Source organism: Jaculus jaculus, chromosome 1 (assembly GCF_020740685.1).
Source record: "Jaculus jaculus isolate mJacJac1 chromosome 1, mJacJac1.mat.Y.cur, whole genome shotgun sequence".
Classification (NCBI taxonomy): domain Eukaryota; kingdom Metazoa; phylum Chordata; class Mammalia; order Rodentia; family Dipodidae; genus Jaculus; species Jaculus jaculus.
The window spans coordinates 268955990-268976562 of NC_059102.1; the positions used below are offsets into that span (position 1 = coordinate 268955990).

General features: G+C 45.3%; 1 protein-coding gene across 2 annotated transcripts in view; it reads right to left on the reverse strand.

The window, feature by feature from the left end:
• Window positions 1–3546: 3546 nt before the first annotated feature.
• Window positions 3547–20573, reverse strand: part of Cdyl2 (chromodomain Y like 2) — a 222778-nt gene continuing 205751 nt past the window's right edge. For both annotated transcript variants that reach the window (XM_045141491.1, XM_045141492.1), the window contains exons 4-7: window positions 18558–18730; window positions 13651–13861; window positions 9566–9709; window positions 3547–6992 (exon numbers count right to left, since the gene is read on the reverse strand). In XM_045141491.1, the coding sequence (XP_044997426.1) occupies window positions 6834–6992; window positions 9566–9709; window positions 13651–13861; window positions 18558–18730 (687 nt within the window). In that variant the 3' untranslated portion in view covers window positions 3547–6833. The remainder of the gene's footprint in view (window positions 6993–9565; window positions 9710–13650; window positions 13862–18557; window positions 18731–20573) is intronic.

Sequence of the window (20573 nt, forward strand, 5' to 3'; positions counted from 1 at the left end):
GCACGTTAAGTTTGCCATGGCAAGAAGCTCTTGTTCACCCATTCTCTTATTTTCTCTCCTTGCAAATAAATATTTTTTTTATAAAAAAAAAAAAGAAAGCAAGTATTGTGGACATGTCAAGAAGGGATCAATGTTCACATCAGCCCCCTGAAAAAAATCAACAATGTTCCCTTCCATTCTAAGAGCTTCTGGCATCAAGGATTTTTCATTCCTCACTCCTTCTCTAGTAACTGCTTCTTTGAGTACCTGAAGCCTCAGGCCAGACCTAGGTGGAGGTCATAGAACCCAGATACAATTTCCAAGAGGCCCCAGGAACGTCTCTGTTCAGAAACCACAGAACTTGTTTGTGAATGTTACATACTGGGGGCTGGGGACATGGTTGTCAGCAAAGTGCTTGCCATATAAATGTGAATTTGGGGCTTCAGCACTCATATAAAAGCCAGGCTTGGTGCTGCATGGATATAATCCTGGGGAAGAGGAGACAATAGATTCCTGGGGCTGGCTAGCTCTTCCAGCTTCAGTGCAAGGCCCCATCTCAAGAAATAAGGTGGAGTAGTAATGTGGGAGTCGTCACACATTCCTGTAACAATAGTGCTGAGGGGAATGGAGCTAGGAGAGTCCCTGGGGCTCACTGGTTAGCCAGTCTAAACCCAAAATGGACAACTCCAGGTTAAATGGGAGAGTCCCTCTCAAGGAAATAAAGCAGAAGAGGACAGCTGACATTCTCCTGTGATCTCTGGACACATATACATCTACACACACATGCATATACTACACACACACAGAATATACACAGAAATGAATTAAATAATAAATGTTAAAATGGTGGCCTCTAGGTACACACACACACAACACAGTTTTACCTACAACATACACACATGCATGCACACCACACATCAAATAGAGAAAGCTTTACATAAATGTCCAAAGGAGAAACACAAGCAAAATGGAGGCAAAATTTCAACCTTTTTATTCAAAGCAGCTTCTCACAATGTATAAATACTGCATATTAGCACACATGAAAAATACAACTTCTAAGGCACCCAGAAATGTGTTCATACACGTTACAGGACCATTCACAAAGAGAGTGTACAATTTGCTCTAGACAGTCAGCATTTGATAAATCAGAAGATTATTCTCCTCAGGACTGCACCCAGTTTGGGAAAATATTTACAACGTGGTGAGAGTGGGTCAGGCGCACCTGCTTTATAACTCTATGAGGACTCATACTTACAAATATCCAGAACTAGTTAAAGACTCTCCCAATGACAATCTGGCAAAATAAAACGAGTAGCCTAATTTGCAAAGGTCTCTGGATTTTGGTATGTGTGCTACATCCATGATCAAACCCGAGCACTCCTAGGATGGGCTGGGTAAGTTTTTGGTAGCCTGCTTCATTATCAGAAGTTTGGTAATAAGCCTTACCAATAGAATAGCACTTCTACAACATCAGTCATCTCTCAATTGGTAAATGGATAAATGATTACATCATGAATGAGAATGGACCATCACCTGGTGGGAGAACGGAGAACTTTGCTTTGCCAAGCAGGAACTGGAATAGATTGATGCAGAACAAAAGAGGTGGGGGCCTGCAGCTTGGGGATGACACTGCACAGAATAGATACATCTGCATGATCCCTGCTGGAGGCCTGTGTGCAAATGGAAGAAGTCTACACTGGTGAGATGCCAGAAGGAATGCCAGACCTCCACTTTATGATATAAAAATGACCTGGAACTACACAGCACAAACACCCACCTGAGATACTGAGTTTCCATCTCAGAAACTCCTCTTTCAGAGCCTTTTAAAATGTGACAATGAACCCCTCTGCATGACTATCCAGAGGATTCTGAAATTGGGGGAACTGAATGGCTCTTCTGTGCCATCAAGTTCTGACACCCTTGCCCAGATGTGCCTACAACCTATAAAACTCGTGCTTGGTTGGAATAAGGGAATTCTTTGGTCCTTGGTTTTATGAAAGGCAGTATTTTCACAATTCTGTCAATGTAGACATTGGCAAATGACTTCAAGCTGGGACTAATGGCACAGGGACAAATCAAATACTAGATGGAAAACTCTACCCTCTGAACTTCCTGGACTCAAAGAGCTTCAGCATCGGGCCAGATGTTGCACTGACAAGGTAGGCTCAACCAGAGATGTCAGAGCTGAAGCTTAGCCCTAGACATCAGTTCTTCTGACTGAAACACACACTCATCTCCAACCTAACGGCTGATCAGGTAACCCTAAATACTTACTAAGGATGGACTAAATGATCCCAGCATACCACAGCACTGAACTTAAGATCTCATTTAGAATGTTGGTAAAGACAACCAGCTGGTGATTACTGGAGTGTGGAATCAGAATTATTTTTGGAGTGGGAGGGAAATTAAGTCCAAGTCCTAGCTGGTTTTATTAGATTCCCAGACATAGTGGACCCACCACGGATAGCTCCATGACTCCACTCCACTGAAACAGCCCTGCAGTGACAGGCACATTCTGCATCTAGAGCACCTTTGCTGACCTTCAGCCTGGTATGACTCACGACACACAGAGGTACCAGAAGAGACATGGAGGACACATGGCAATGCTGATGATGGAACTAAAACCAACTTTAGATTGTCAACACAGTAAGACTCACATGTAAACTTTGTAACATCTCAAGGATTACTGACCTTCTCCAGGCCACCCATGAGGAACCTGGGGTCCACACCAGGGTCAGGAGCAGGAAATGTCATTTGTCTGAATAAACGATGAAGCAGCAGCCCTCTCCATGACCGTGTCTAAACTATGCAAATAGAACAAAAGTGGCTCAGAAAACCTGTCCTTAGTCCAATCTTATGGACAAAGACAATCACCAAAGAATCCACCTGGTCCCTGCCGCCATCCATTCAACCACACTCTTCTCATGAGCCATGATTTAACAGACTGCAATGAGCCTAGCATGGCTTACATGGAGAAAACAACCCGTATTACCCTTTTATTTTTTTTTTTCAACAAGCTTAAGGCTCTGTTCACAAACTCCATCAACTGCCACACAGTGAGAATTTATGAGATCTTAAACTACACATGTAGTTATGAAGATTGGAAGGGTTACTGATTCTAATGGTAAGGCCTATTCACAAATTCAATGCATTTTCAAATTATACTCAAACACAATGACTTCTAGAAAAAGGAAATTAATCTGCTGTTAACAGTATAAGAACATCAGATAGAAAAATAAAAACAACAACAACAAAAATAAAAAAACATTGGCACCAAACCAGTATGCTATTTTTCAAAAGAACAAGTGATATTCATGGAAAAGATTGCCTAAAACGCATATCCTAACTTACCACAGAAATATAAAAGTTTATATTCTGAAAATATATACTGTATTAAAGTCTGTAAGCATTTAAACAAAAATTTGCAGAAACTAAGCAACACTTATCTACAACAAAAATATACATGCAAGACAACCCCCAAAGAAGTATCTACAAAGTATAGATTTATTTAAAGAGTTTATAAAACCATTTACAGAGAATAAAATAAAATACTTAACAAATCTCATTTCGAGTCTTAAATACTGTGTATATTAGTGAGAGTCTCTTGACTAATATATACAACAGATCTAAGTATTTGAACACGAAAACATAGAAGAGAAGCAATTCTTCATTTTCAATATTTACTTAGGAAGATTTGCAGATGTTTCTGTTTGTTTCTCTTTGTTAAAAAATTTCTACAGAAACTAGATTGGAAAATTGCATGAATGTGAATATATGCCAAATTAAAAAAGGTACAAATTTTTTAAAATTTTTTTGAAAGGTTTTTAAGTTTTTTAAACCAACTATTAGTAATGGGAAATGCAAGTCAGCATTTAGTCAGGGCTATTTGTAAATGTGGGCATTCAGGGACACAGCTGCATTGTTCAAAGTCTGTTGCAATTATCATCTCACCCTCATATTAAGCTTCATATGGAAGAATATGTACTTTCATGCTTTGGAGAGAACATTTCCTAGGTTAATCTATATCAAACAAGAATGAGAGTTTAAATCAATTCTCTATTTCCTTCCTCTAGTTATCCAATTTTAGTCTTAGCAAGAAAATTTGATGGTGTTTACCCTCAGACATTATTTCTAAACTAGAAGGGATACATGAACAGAATGTCCACATTTGGCAGTGGCTTCCAAAGGTTGACAGGGTGACCATCTTGACAACAATTCTGGGGGTCACCACCATCAGGGGTGGAGCATACAGGGAAAAGGAGTCTCAAGTGGCATGCTAAAAAGATTCTTGGCTAAGAGAATGTACTTTCAACTTCCTACCCTTAGCTATTCCTCCAAATCCAAAAGAATTCTGAGTTTGGGCTGCCAAAACTATCCATAATTTCTCAAAGACCCACCCAGGAGCAGGAATGGCAGAAGGATCCCATGGGTAAAGAGAGTGGACACTTGGGGTACAAGGGAAAAAATGAAAGTCTGTATGCTACCTCAAGAGAGGTATTAGGATAAACCATGACACAACCATAGACATATTTTATCCCAGCTCAATTTACTGTAAGTCCCCTGGATTTCATATACTCATTGCCCAAACTAATTATCTAAAAAGCAGAAACTCCTGAAGTGCAGTCTATGCTGAAGCAGATGGAGTAACTAATTCGGTTCACACAAATAACCAAGACATGTATTGTCCTTTCAAATCCTTACAATTAGCAGTATGAACTCTACCTTGGAAATGGTTCTATGCTCACCTTAGTCATTACAGATCCTTGGTTTGTTCAGAGGTTTGCAGCTCTATGTTTAACCCTAAAACATTTCTGGTTCTATGGGAAACAAAGATGCACAGTGACACAAAGGAGTTTCTTGACCCTGTTTCTGTACATATTGCTAAACAGAAAGCAAAGGGCCTTTCCAACACAGGAAGAAGCACAGGTAAGGATTCCCTCACACACGCAAGAACATGTCCATCTAAGGGCTGTGGGGAAGTGTATGTAAGACTAACTAGCCAAAGAGAGAAGGGACAACAGGCATCTGGGAAGAAGCAGGACATCCCCTGTCCTAACTCCCTACACTCAGCTGTACATTGTTACAGCAACCTACATGGACACAAGGAAGCTACCCAAGCTTCAATTCCATCTTCCAGGGGCTGAACACAGCCAAAGAGGGCTGTCCTTTCTGTTCCTTGTGGTCCAAGGTGACAAAGGCTGGAAAAGGAGGGAGGAAGAGAGAGATTTCCTCTCCTCCTGAACTTTTGTGAACTCTCAAGCCTTTCTATAGAGCTAACCAAAGACATCCTAAGGACCAGGAAGTCATATACATGTGGGATTCACTATTTAAAGGGGCATTCCTCTAAGCTTTAGCATAGACACTCAGCTGTTTATTGAGGTCAAATCTCACGGCCATGTATTCTCTCCACTTGTCCTTCCTGGGGCAGCTAGCCTCCTGCAGGAGAAAGTACTGAGAAAGTAGCTTCCTGGCTACTCAGGAAGGAGAAGAGGGAGAACAACCCACTACACCAACAGTCTAGCTTTTCTGGGTGCAGGATCCAAAACAAGTTTGAACCTCTAATTAGAACCCTTCCATTTTTCTTTACTAACTTGAGGCAGACAGCTCAGCAGGCTGGAAACACTTTCTAACCTCTGCAAAGGCCAAATCAGAACTCACAGTTCACATGGGAGCAACAGCCTCTGAAATCCAAGTTCAGTCATTCATCCCAGAGAAAAATACCTTAGTCTTGGTTACATGCCCACCCCAGTGGGGCTTGTTCTACAGCCTTGCTTAACATCACACAGTGAGTGGGTGTGTTTTGGGACCATTAGGGCTATGAGAGCCCTTGATCTCCTTACAGACAGTGAGTACAAGAGAAAATTCCACCATGATTTCTTCCAAGGACGTAAGTAAAGAACTAGCATTATGTCATTGCAGCTACACACCCAGGGTCTTGTACAGAGCTGTTCCTTTCAATCCACAGAAATCCTTCTATCCCATCTCTGAACCTCTATCTATGTGGTTCATTGCTAGAATGCACCAAACGGCATAAATCTTGAATAGTATTTGGTCCAGGGCAGTATGAAAATAAAATCTGTGTGAACAACAGATTTCATAATATATAAACAAAATAAATAAATAAAGTAAGTCCAAATAAAGAAAAAGAAAACATTTTCCTAGTAGTTCTTATTTTTGTAAAACTAGCTTTACATATAATACACATAAATTATCAGAATTTCCACTTACATTGTTTTAAAAATATATATTTAACAAAACATTTCTAAATGTACAATATCTGGGTTTGTAAATTACTTGGTTGGATTTTAATACCAAGCCCTAATAGTCACACAGCATTGCATCGGAGAGGAGACTGAAGCCAGGCCTACACACTCACGAGCACGTTGGTCCGTGAATCTCCTAAGATGATCATTTCCCTGGTCCAAGATCAACATTTAATCATGTAGCCACGATGGCCTTGTCTCCTAATCGGAGGTACTGTATGGACACAGCCTGAGTTGGAAGGCTGGGGGAGAATGGTCTTCCCCTCCTGGACCAAGATGGTGCATTTCAGCAAGTAGGGAAAGGACAGTGATGCCCAGTGGAGCCCTGGGAAGATGTCGCCCTGGAAAGCTCTGCAGCTCAGGCAGGGCTGAGATGTGGGGAGTCCAAGGGTGCTTCATTTCCCACTGTCACATGAAATCAAACCAATGAGGAACAACCAAAGAACACGAGGAATGGACACAATCCTAGGTGTCAAGAGACACCTTGATGAACTCTTGGCTGGGGTGGAACCTGGGCTCCGATGGCAGGAACACAGGGCCAAGTTGAAAGTCAGGTGCCCTTGAGCATGGGGCCTGGAGAGCAGAGGCCCTTCAGACTTCATAGATCTTGTCTTGTAGGGAGCTGAATAGTGAGTCTAGGCCTTTGGAAGAGCTCCAGAGCTGTTTGAGCATGAGGCACTCCTTTTCATTCACACCTTCCAGCACTGACTTCAGGAAGCTTCGAACCAGGCATTTGGACTCCTCCAAAACCTGGAAGAAAATGCACAGGCCTGGTTAACCAACCTGTCCACAGTCAGAGGCAAGTACTATCTTGAGCCTGAGCCTAAGCCTGCAAGGGCTCTTTCCCAGAACTTCCCTGAATGGCATCCAGCTGGCCAAGATATTGAGTCCTATGCCCCTGGGATGGCTGGGGGAGGCATGGGACCCTAGGCCACAGGAGACTTATTTTTTAGTCAAGGGTGACATGAACTTAGCATCATCCTGTATAGGTTCCTGACAAAGTCTGTAATATGCTGCTTTTGACCTCGCCAGGCCATGCAAGGATTCACTTTCATTGTTAGGAAAAGGTTAATTCAAGGGTCATAGAATGAGATGATGAGATGAACTTATGGTTGTCAAAGTATGCATAAGACCAACCTCAATAGCAATGTCGCTTTTAAGCTTAGTAGTAACAGCAGCAGTGATAACAGTAATAATAATTGCAGCATTGAGTAACAGCAACTGTAGGTGTCAATAATCATGGTGATAATAATTACATAAATCATAGCACTAATAATTTTGAATTTTAACAAGCATAGAAATAACCATAGTAATAAGTTGTAATAATCAGGAGTCACACGATGCTTATAGTAATGTATAATATAGCAACAGGAGAGCAACCATCACAGTAATAATTGACAAGCACTCTAATATACTAAGTGTAGTAATGAGTAATGATAACCACAGTGCCAAGTATAATTGCAGTATTAATAACCCCAATATAATCACCATTTATAGGAACCACAGAAAGTACTTGTCCTGACTTCTTTCATTTACTCCTCTTAACTGCAGGTAGATTTTTATCCCTCACCCATTAGAAATGAAGGACACTGAGGAGGGTTGGGTGGCTCGGTGGAGGCACAACAGGAAACCTCTGATGGTCTGGCTATTTCCAGAACAGCACTGCTGCCTCTCTCAGGTGCTACAGAAACTGAGGTCTTGAAACATCCTTCCACTGCCTCCAATGGCCTCCACTAGCCTCCACTGAGGTCAAGGCTCACCATCCCCAAATCCTTTCACACAGAAAAAAAAACAAGAAGAGAGCTCCCAGGTGTTAGTAACCAACCAAGAAGGACTGACCTTTCTAGTGGATGGGAGCTGCAGGGTAGTGGGAATGTAGGCTCTGACCACCTCTCTCACCCTGGAATTTTTCCCTTCTAGGGGCACCAGAAAATCCATTGGCTTCACCCTGCCAGAAATATTTCTCTCTTGCAAAGTTACCCCGAAGTTCCTGGATCCTTAACTGCTGGCTTTTGCAGACTGAGATATTTCTCCTGGGCTGGCTTCTCCTAAGGCCAGTTCTCCTGATGTCTTTTCAACAGCTGCTTCCTCTGCATGCCTCCCCCATCCATAGAATGCAGAGCCACTCCCCACTGATGCTCAGGTTTGCCTCCCAGTGTCTCCCGTACATAGTGGACACAAGTAACTGTTTAAGCTTGCATGGATTTCTTGGCATCTGACTTGCCCGTGCTTGCTATTTCTTCTGCTTGAACTCTCCCCCTGTTTCTTTGGAAAGCTGAGGGTAGGGTGGTCAAGCACACCCATTTACCTAGAACTGTGGGGTCTCCTTGGGTGCAGGATTTTTAATATGAAGCCAGGGGAGCCACAGACAAAGTGGGGTGAGTAAATGAAACCTAGTCGTCAAGTAACTTAAAAGTTAATCCATACAGGATCAGCAAGGCACATGGCCTACATGTGTTCACCGCTGCAGAGACCATCCTTATCCCTCCTTTTCTTCACTGCGAGGCTCCCATGAAGTGGGTCACATATACAGCAGGTACTCAATAAATGGCTGATGAGAAGAGAAGGAGGTCGCATCAGCAGAACCAGTACAACTGATTGGAGGTACTAGAAGGGACAGGAGGCAAAGGCTCTACAGACTCAGCCCAGTGTTTCCTGTCTCTTATGCCTCCAGAACCTGTATGTCAGCTCCAGAACTAAGTGACCATGGGGCTTCAGGTCTGGACTTTCCTCACTTTCCCACAGGAAAGTCCCCTCTTCTTGTGCTCAGAGTCACTGTCATGAGATAAAATCAACACCTAATTAAAAATTGGCACCTATATGGAGGTGTTATCTATCTGTTCTCTGGTGTATCTGCATAGTCAAAAAGTAAAAGCCAAAAGCTAGGTGGACAGAAGAAGTAAAATACAGGGACAGCATGTCCTGGCTTCATCACCCTGGGATATCCCCTGCATTTTATATACAGGGATTTGAAGACAGGCATTGCCCCATATTTTCCTGAGCTTCTCCTTTGTTTGGAAGCCATAGTGGTCTGTGCATCCATGGGTGCTCAGTTATTTTCTCTTAAATCAGTTCATGCTACCCTGGAGTACAGCTCTCTCCCATGAGCCCCTTCCGGGTGGGCATGGAGGGGAATATGAAATACACTGAACATTGCCCTCTGTTTTAGTCTCAGTACGGAGAGGCAGCATTTCTCACACTGCAACAAAGTCTTTGGCCTACTCCCTCTTAGCTAAGTCCATCTGTCTCTCTGAGCCTGAATGTCCTCATCTATAATAAGGGTCTACTTGGAAGGACGACACACAGATGACATGAGAACTTACCACAGCACTGCAGGAAGCCATCTCCTTCACCCGCAGCATGACCTCCTGGCTGAAGGTTGTAGGCCAAAAGACCTGTGACACCAGGCCTCTGCTGCAAGCCTCCTGAGCGGTGAGCTTCCGCCCACAGAACAGCATCTCATTAGCCTGAAAGAGCAATGACAGGAGAAGGCTGAGGACTCGGAGCTCTCTGCCTGTGTCCCTTAGGAAACCCTGAGACAGCCCGTGCTGCCTCTGCTATCTGGAGGCAGGATTCACAACCTGGAATCAGATACACTATATAAGAACATAAAACCATTTGTCACAGCTTTCATTAAATTCTAAAAAGTAGCCATGTGTTTACTGTGGCTTTGTTTACTCAACAGTGCTCCCACTTCCATAGGCTGACCCATGGATGGGCATGTACTGTCTCTATCTCAGTGTTGATACTTGCCTGCTGAAGAGGTGATCTACCCACACAGCAATGCTCTCTGGCTGCACAGGATGGGATGAGCTGTCCCTCTCTCAGCATAGACTTTTGCCAGTTAGCCCAAGGGCTCACTACTCTGAAGAGAAGTAAGTCCTCGAGGAAAGGAAGAGGAGGAAAAGGAGAGAGGAAGGAGGGAGGGAGGGTAAAATTCCTAGAAGAGGGACCATTGAAAATAATTAAAGCCAGTAAGACATGTCTGCATCACTGGCAACCACAGTATGGTAGCACTAAGGCAGAGAAGCGTCTCCCAGGAGGCACAGGGTGTCTCCGGCCACTGTGCTTCTGTCGTGACATAAGGGGCGGGAAGGACCCTCCCTGGCTGCCCTCATCTTGACTGCCTCCATACCCTACTCCCAAGTATTTTCCAGTTTTAAAACTTGTGGCTGTCATAATAGGGCTCTAGTTTGGACTTTAAGTGTTCCCCAAAGTGCTAAAAGTTTCATTGCTGGATTGATGCTCTTGGAAGATGGTAGAATCTTTAAGAAGTAGAGCTCTTTTGGAGGTTTCAGACCGCTGTTTGCATGTTTTTGTACAAGGTTATGGGACACAAGCATCTTTTTCTCTCTCCTTCCTCCTTCCTACATATAGGATATAAGGAGCGGCCCAAGAACTCAGTCAGAAAGAAGAACATGACTCTATCAGACACAGTGTTGTAGTTTTAGAAGTGACTGAAATAAGAGAAAGGGGGAGGGAGAGAGAATACTGAAAAGTTTTAGCATTTTTATGGCCACAAAAATGGGGAGGAGGGCTAGAGAGATGGCTTAGCGGTTAAGCACTTGCCTGTGAAGCCTAAGGACCCCGGTTCGAGGCTCGGTTCCCCAGGTCCCACGTTAGCCAGATGCACAAGGGGGCGCACGCGTCTGGAGTTCGTTTGCAGAGGCTGGAAGCCCTGGTGCGCCCATTCTCTCTCTCTCCCTCTACCTGTCTTTCTCTCTGTGTCTGTCACTCTCAAATAAATAAATTTAAAAAAAAATGGGGAGGAACTAGAGTGAGTGGACAGAGACTGTGTAGATCACATGGCTGTGATCAAAGATAAGATGTTTACCTGTAAGCTGTTACTACCGATGAGGTTGTGGGCAACCTAAGGTACCCCCACAGTGTTCTCTATCCTACCTTCTGGGCCTACTAAACAGAAGAGGTGATGCCTAAAATCAGGACAGACCTGGCCATTTTCACACCACAGGGAACAGAATGATATCTTCCAGGCCTTCAAATGAAGCTGTGAGACTTTGAGAAGTGGAAGTTTGCCATATCTGCTCCTGTAAATGTAGACACAGATCACCTGTGCTTACACCTTGGTATGTATGAGACACACAGGGCTCTGTCTATACAGAAAAGCTTCCTAGTCACCCCCAACAATGTTCTTTCAGTGCCCTTATTGAAAACAGAACATCTGTGTTATCCAGAAGCCCCAAAAGGAGAGCCTAAACAGCCCTGCCTCGTGGAATCAATTGGAGTCAGAAATGCAAAGGAAGAGAAAGAAGAAACCCCGAAAGTGTGACGTCTTCTGCCTGGTCCTCACCAAAGTATTCCAGAGCATCTGGCCATTCTAGATGTAGGCTGCCTCAGACAACCGAGGATTACTTAAAGATGGTAATTTTCCTTCTGGTAGAATTAAGAAGTAGAAAGAAGTACCCTGGAATCCATTCCAAACAAGGGAACACATGAGACTTCAGTGACAATGGAGCGAAGGGAGCAACTCTGCAAGCTGCTCAGCCTCCGGGGCTGTGGGGTTGACCCTGACACTCAGAGAGCACTGCTTTGGCAGTTTTCTGGGTATCCCATGACCTACAGAATTTGCTTGTAGGGTGCTTCCTGCAGTGTCCAGTCAGACATTGCTCAATTCTTCACTGCTACAAAGTCTCAGCCTCTCTCCTGGTGTGCATCGCTCAAGTCCAACTCAGCTTGCCCTCCTATGCCCTATTCTCCCTCACCCTCACCTAGTGCCTATCACCTTTCATTGCAAGCTTTCACTGCGCAGCTCACTGCCTGCTTAGCCCTTACACTGTGTCCTCTCTGTCTGGAACAAATGATGATATTCAAAGTCTGGTCCTTAGAGGGATCCTCTTTGAGCAAGGAAGAACTGCCATCCAGATACCAAGTTGGGGCAGAGCCTCAAAGAGAAGAACCCATGTCCCTGTTTACCCTGAACTGCTGATGAGGCATTGAGTGCCCAGCACTCAGTGGGTTCTTAGAGAAGCCTGATGAGAGGGCCTCCTGAGATTCTGAGCAGAGCATGACAGCTAAGGTCAGAGCACTGACATCAACACAGGCTGGCTTGAGCACCAATGTGAGAGCTGTGAGCTGACAAAGGGTGCCTGGGTGCAGCATAAAGCCCACCAATTCACTAGAGTAGCTATCCAGGAAACCCTAGGGAAGATTCCCAGCACTGATGGAACAGGCATGCAATGCCACACTCAGCATGTTAGGTTGGTGCTGGGGACGTAAGCACCCATCCTCATGCTTGCACAACAATCCACTTCCCCACCGAGCCAGGTTCCCAGCCCCGTAGCTGTGCTTTCTTACCCCTTCTATGGCCCTGATGATACTTACCTCAGACAGCCTCCTCAAATGCAGCTCTACTTTACATCATGCTGGGCTAAGAGCACAGACTATGTCATAAATAACTGGTGTCCAAATCCCATGACTGCCATTGTTCTGTGTGGCTTTAGACAACTCCCTAGCCCCTCTAAGTCTTGACTGACACATCTGTCCACCGGGAATAATTGTGCTCGGCCCTTACACACCATGAGTATTTTCTGGGCCCTGTTGTTTCTACTAGGCATCCTGTTCAGACTTGTGACCACACTGGACTTGATGGCTTCTTGAATGACTCTGCTGCTGCCCAACCTGGTACTATGGAGATTTCTTGGCTTCTCTGACTTGAACTTTCTATCTGTAAGATGAAAATCTCACCAATTTCCACAGGGGAGGAGACCACAATCCCTTCACCTCTTCTTGCTGGGACACACAGCTGGAGAGCAGTTTCTGCCACCCCTGGAAGTGGATGTGGCCACATGAGGGAGTCCTGGCTAGTGAGATGTTAATGAGGAGAATGTGCTCCTAGCATGCCTGGCCTAAAGGAGTTTCCTGGGTGATCACACTGGTCTTTCTTCCTTCTATTAATGGAAGGGAAGAGTGCTGGGTGGAAGCTACCAGTCAGGCCAGTGTGGATGGCTCCTGCATCTATATAGGACTGGCAAAAGCAAGACAGCAGTAATTGTTCAGACAGAGATTATGGGCTACTGGCTACAGTACATGGCTCTCCTAAACACTCACCCTGACTGGGTCGTAGTAAGAATGAAGAAACAATGTGTGTATGGTCTCTGTCACAGAGTTGATGCTCAGTAAGTGGACATCACCATCATCCCTGCTGGATTTCTACATCAGATACCAGGAGCTCAGAGACACCAAATCAGCCTGGCTTCATTCCCAGCAATTCTGGAATAGCCAGGGAAGCCAGGATATGTCCTACAAGCCTACAGGATCTCCCGTTCCATTCATAAAATATTTATATGTTCTAATTCATATTCTAATTCCAAAACAGAGGAGGGATCCTGCTGGGGCCCAAGCACCTACATCCCAAATTGGGAGGCTGTGAGGGAAACAGAAGGCTTACCAGTGCCACACCCAGGATCTGGGGGAAGGTGTAGGAGGAGCAGCCAGCAGGCGTGAGGCGGATGGTGGCATAAGGTGTCTGAAACCAGGCCTTCTCGCTGGCCCACACGATGTCACAGAGGGGTAGAATAGAGGCGCCCAGACCCAGTGCTGGCCCATTAATGGCTACCACAATGGGCTTCTTAAACTGGATAAAAGCCTTCACAAAGTCCCTGGAGGAGAGAGAAGACCCTCTTTAACAGATAGTCTATGCTTACTGAGTCCCTGTGGACACCCCCGACTCTCCATGGTGCTGCAGTGCATATTTGGTGATCAGAGACCCCTGTGGCTATGGACGCAGAACTGCGAGGCTACCAAACGTTCAGAAGGGGCAAAAGTGGCGCTTACACATCCCTGTCACCCAGTTCATGTCTGGTGTCTCAGAAGTGCTTCCAGTTCCCGTAACTTCTCTTCCATTCTCAAGAGCCATGACTTGGATGGTGGATTTTATAATCGCTCTAGATAGCAACAAATTTGTACACATTGAAGAAAGGCAGCTAGAATGTTCCGGTTCTAAAGCAGAACCAAAAGGAAGGTGTTCCACCAAAGTGACTCCAACTCAAAGGAAGAAAGAATGTTCTAATATCACTGTCTAGGGCAGAAAGGGGTAGCTTGGGAGGAGTCCATTTCTTGTTCTGGGAGGAATTTCACTTTTGGCTTAGTGATCACTGTGGGTAATGATGAAGAGGGAAATCAAGCTTAAGATGGTGGCCATGTGAGTGGAAACCATGTGCAATCCTTCCAAGCACACACAACCTCTCACCGCACAGCCCTCCAAGCCTGTTCACCTAGAATATGGCAGGGCCTTCAAAAGGGCAGCTTGGGAAGCAGAACACAGGAGAGAAGGGTCTGAGGTGCCTGAGGCACCGTTTGGAAGACAGCCATGACATGGTTGGCACATCTATTCTAAGTTTCTATACGCAGAGAAAGTTCTAGCACACATGAGTGTGTGTGTACGTGCGTGCCTGTGTGTGTGTGTGCGTGTGTTTGTGTGCAAATGCTGAATTGACTTATCCTTTCACTGTTGAGTTTATTCCTCCTAACTTATTAAAAAATGTGGATAACATGGCAGTGGGTTAGGAGCAGATTCAACTGTGAGGAAGATTGCTTTATATTCTGTGAGGTTGGAGATACCTTCAGACCTATCTCAGTCTCCCTGAGAGTCCTCAGCTTTGACCTGAACTTATGTGCTTCATTGCCTGAGATGATGGATTCACCTTGGACACTGCTAGCCCTGTTTCTCCTGACCCCAAAAGAAACTGCTTCAAAGAGGCAGTCCTGGGACCATGGCCCTCCAGTGCCTAGTTTTAATGGCCATCTCCTGGTTTTCCTTCCTTTCGTCATGGTCTGGCTTGTTTTATACCAACACAATCTGAGTCTGTGGGGACAAGTAGGACTGTTGTAAGGTCCTGGAAATCCCAGGGTCTGAGTGACTTTCATAGCATACCTAAGAACCTTTATAAAATTCTAGAATCTAGGATAAGGGATTTGGGAAGGACTTTCAGATTCATTAAGCCAAATCTCCCACAGGGAACAGACTTTCCTCCACAACCTTCCCTGTCCCCACCATAGCTGGATGTTCTCAGTAACAGAAGGTCCATGGTTATTAAGTCAGGCTCCTTGCTGTGGGTCTCAAGTGAGCCTTTCAGATGCCCTCATTCCTAGATCTGTCATTCACATGTCTACCCTTTAGAAATTCGCTGAAGCCCCCACTCCTTCCAGAGCCTTCCATTTATGACCCAGAGCCTTTGGCTTTGTGGTTTTCAACCTGAGCTCTGTGAAAGGGCAGCAGGAACCCCGAGGAAAGTGATGGAGATAAAGCCCATCCTCCACTACCAGCTGCTCTTGTTACATTCCAACCAGTCCTCCATTTCATTTCCTGGATGCAAGATGTGATGCACAGACAACCAACCCTCCCATCTTTTTTCTCTCACCTCAGGCAGCAGATCCCTATCAAAGGGGCCCTGTGAACATAGGAACTAAACAGCAGGATATTGCATTGCAGACCTGTGGCTCTGATATCTGATCCCATAGCACTGGTAGGGCTGGGCTCATAACACTGCTTGCTATCTTCCCCAGTGTCCAAGGCCATTTGGCAGGCCGACCCCAGTCTTTGCAGACCCTGTGCTCAACCCAAGTTCTACAGCTGCTGCTGGGCTACTCAGATGTAGCAGAAGAGCCTGACAGACAGACAGTCAAATCTCAGCTCTGTCCTTCACTAATGGACAGACCTTGTATAAACTGGAGCTTTATTTTCTCCATCTATAAAATAAAAAGGCCAATGCTTCACTTAGGACTGAATGAGAATTAAACATGCACAGCATGCTGTCTGGCACACAGGGAACACTGGATCAGGCTGCTCCGACTAGAGGTGCACATCTGTTCGTATTGTTCATCTCATACACAGTGGTCTCAGGTCAGTCCGCTTAGCCCAGAAGAGACCCAGAAGCAAATGTTGCCACCATGGATGTCCCAGTTTTATCAGGACATTTTCTCTGTAGTCCAGTTACCTATTCCCTTTAACCAGAGTCAAGAGGGCAGCCCTCCCATTGAAAAGGCTCAGAACCAACACCAACCACACAGCAACTGTCACCCTGGGCCCCAGAGGGCTCTCCAGGAGCCCACTCCACAGTCAACTGCAACTTTGCTACAAATCCTGGCTGGCAGTAACAGTAGTCACAATCACAAAGGTAAGGCAGATACTGGTGCGCCAGGAATAGCCTTCCTAGTGATATACAGTAATTTTCATCTCAACAACCCACCAGTGACATCAGAACCAGCACGTTGAAGGCTCATTTTCTAGTGAGCCAGAAGGGATGGTACGCCTAAGGCTGTGCCACAAATGAGCATGAAGGGGGGTGTGAGACTTCCTGAATACCATGCTGAATATGCTGTGTGTCATCTGTGCTGAGCACAGGGGAAGGTCCTCAGTGGAGGTTGCTGCCCTCTCTCTCCTTGTCTGCTAGTTCGCTCATCTGACATCTGCAGTAGAAAGTGGGGTTTATTCTTTACACAAAGGTGAGGAGAGGGTGGGCATAATTATCAGGGACACTGAGCCAGGTAGACATCTGAAAGCCCACAGCAAGGGATGCCTATAGGGTGCATGGATATCAAGGGTGGCTCTAAATCCAAAGGGTGGATCGACTCTGCTGAAGCTCTTTCCCAGGAGACTGTTCATCCCACAAACCTCTTCATGCACCCTGGGGATCAGCAGCAGCGAAGACAGACTCAGTGTCGACTGAACTCCACTCAATGACTATCTCACTCAGGTGCTGCTCTGGAAGTCCACCAAGCACCCTCTGTCGCATACTTCACTGCCATAGCATAGGTCCAAATCTAAGGAGTGTGTGTTCCAAGACAGCTGCCCAAGGTTGAGGATAGGGATCTGTCTCAGGGTCTGATGGGTGAACCAGGGTCTCTCTGCTCTGAGGGTACTCATCTCTCTGTGGCCACACTGTCTGTGGCTCTGTCCTCCCTTGGAGATCTCATCCTTCTGACACCTTGATCATGTTTTCTCTACCTTCTTCTTCTAATCATCTTATTTATTTATTTATTTATTGTAGGAATAAGCCATGTTTCTATTCTGTGGCTGAAGTTTTCATTCCTGCTTTCCCTGCCATCTTTTCCTTGGACCCTTAAGACTCCAGAGGGTACATCACTTTTATGATCCCAACAGGTAGAGTCTATAGGAGATGAGAAAAGGTCTCAACTCTCAGCCTTAACAGACCTAAGACAGGGAGGCAGGAACAGGCCAAGGAGATGCTACTCTTTCCAGAGAGATCAGTGAAAAGCTGCAAGAAGGAGCTAGGAAGCAGGGATCCATTTTGTTCAGATTCCATCCTCATGGTGGCTCAGCTATAAGTCCTTATTCCTGGTGCCTTGACGCTATCCTCTCTCCCCAGACCTAAGACCAACTTAGAGTGTCATCCTACTAGAAGCTGTCAGAAATGATATGTTCATGCCCTATCCAGTAGACTCAGTCACCCGCCAGAAGAAGTGAACTCTGGATGCTAGGATGAAGGCTGCATAGACCTGGCCTGAGAGGACAGCCCAGAATGACGGCCTTTCTGAGTACCAATAGTGTCCTTCTGGACTCTTCTCAGAGCTTCTGGGACAGTGACCACAATCAGGGTGGCTTGGTACAACAGAAAGTTGTTCTGCATTGTTCTAGAGAACAGAGGTCCAAAATTCAGGTGAAGCAAGGCTGGCTCCTTCTCAGGCTCCAGAGGAGGGGCTGTGCATAACACATGAGCTCCAGCAGGTGTAGACCTTAATGGGGGGAAAAAAATGGATCCTTTTGCTCAAGAGGAAAATGGGGCATTAACCTTGAGAGCAAAGCTTCTCAGATTGTGGCAGGACTGCTTCTGTTGACAAAATGTAAGCTGCTTAGTACAAATTGACAGGAAGGTAGCTCAGGGATAGGGAGGCAGGTCAGTAGTGGAGCCCCTGCCTAGTATGTACAAGGCTCTGGGTTTGATCCCCAGCACTGAAAAAGTAAAGAAAAAAACCCCTCAAACTTCAGTTAATTAGCCTTTTCCTTTCCCTTTTTTGATTTTTCAAGGTAGGGTCTTGCTCTAGCCCAGGCTGACCTGGAATTCACTATGGAGTCTCAGGCTCAGGATGGCCTCAAACTCACAGTGACCCTCCTATCTCAGCCTCTCAAGTGCTGGGATTAAAGATGTGTGCCACCACACCCAGATAATATTTTTAAAATACAGGTATACTACTGTGTTCTAAATGTTTCCTGGATATATTTATGCTAAAAATAAAATTCCTCAATGTTTGAAATTCAAATTTAATTAAGAGCCTGTACTACATTTGGCTATCTTTGACAGTATCCCAAAGTGTCTGAAGAGAAGCCAGGCTCACCTGATGGCTTCGGCAATCCGTGTGCTCTCCTTCCTCCGGTCACTGGACAACCGGCCAATTAGATAGGAATAGTCCAGGCCACTGCAGAACACACTGCCCACTGCACTGAGGAGCAGCAGCTTGCTGTCATCTGTGGCTGCGTTGCACAGGGCTCGCCGGACCTCCTTCATGATCTGCAGGTAGAAGAAGTGAGATTGCAGAGGGGTGAGTGACTCCTATAAGCTGGAAGCTTCCATGCCACAGTCAGCCAGAGGTCTGACACTGACACGTGCTTCTGCCTGGGCAATGTGTCTTAAACACAAGCACACATCCAAACCCAGGAAAGAACCTTCACCAAAACCAAAACCTTCCATAATCACCCCCAAAGCAGGCAGAAGTAGTGAAAAGGAAGCTGTGTGACCACTGACTCAGGTGGAAGTCTGCGCCATGGAGCCGGTCAATCCCTTTAAATCCTTGTAGATCTTCTTCTAATATTTTCTAGTTAAGTCTCTCCCTAGGGGTGGGGATAGAATCCTGTGTACAGTTCAGGTGAGCTATGGAAGGCTCTCCTGATAGTTCAGCTAAATGTTACTCTTCATCCTTAATTCAGCCTTGATTCTTGCAGCGCTCATAGGGATTCCATGGTAAGAGGGCTTCAGCATGAGGATGGCTCCAATTTCTGCCATGTATTAACCATGAGACCTGAGAGCTACTGATCAAACCCAATTCCTTGTCTGTAGGTGGCAATCATAACATCCACTTTGAAGGTTTACCCTAGAGAACAAATGAAAGGACAAAAGATGCTGTGGCCACCTGCAGGTTCACATTCCTGGGAGGGACAGTGAATTCCAGATAAAGAACATCTTGTTCCTCATCTTTATGCCATTAAAGGGGGCATTTCACTTGTTTGTTTTACCTAGACTAGTTTTAATAATAATAAGATTGTTCTCTCTTATCCCATACTGCACTCTTGGAGGCTAGCACAGTGACTGCACACTCAATAATCAGTTGCTTCATTACCCAGGAACTCTTGCAATCTTTCCTCCTGACCTCAGAAGAAAACTGGACAGGCTGGCTTTCTCATACCAAGAAGCTGTCTACGTAGGTGGCTGCTTGTCGAGGCATCTTGGTTCTGGTATCTAAACCCTCCATGGAACAGCAGTATAGCTACAGGGAGGCAAGGTTGCAGCTCTACAGTACATGGGGGAAAGGAGACCCTGTTCCTCCCTCCCCCATTTGTGGAGGTCATGACAGAGCCAGGGTTTGCAGCTGTCCTATCTCACAGGCTGGGTGCAGAGACCAAAGAAGCATCCTGGTCTGAAATGCTGGGCACTGGCTGAATAGACTCCTGTGGTCCTGGACAGCAGCTCTCTAGCAAACACTGTCAATTCTGCCTACACAGATTCACTTAGGAGCTTAGGCATTCAGGATGGCCCATGGTAGTCTAGCCAGGATGCAAAAGCCCAGGCTTTGGAGACAAGAGCTTGTTTTGAAATACATTCTATCTAGTATTAACTAGTATAGCCCTTCCAGCTAGTATTGTAGCCATCCCACAGGCATGAAGATATTCTAAAGGGACACTTGTGCCACCTCCTTCTATTATCAGACTACTGAAAAAATATACCCCCCAAAATCAGAATCTCCCCAGGAATCTCATGCTGAAATGGGAAAGTCTAAAGCCTGGTGCCAAAAAGAGGAGAAACTAGTCTCAGGAAAGAGATTTTACTCAATGCTGACAACCTGTCAGACTACCTTGTAGGACAGACTAGAGCCTAGATAATGATGGCCAATAGATAGGACACTCTGACTGGGACTGCTTCTTTGTCTATCTCTTGCAACTCAACTTAAATCTAAACCTTACATCAGGGCTCCAAAGATAGGCTTAAATTCAAGTTTTATTGGTGTAAAGGAGACCTAACAAAAATCACTAAAATAAACAAAAGGGAAAGGAGACACACGAATAGTAGAGAGCAGCCAAGTATGAACAAAACCAGATTTATGGGACAAATGAGAAAACATTTGAGAATATTTGCTCTG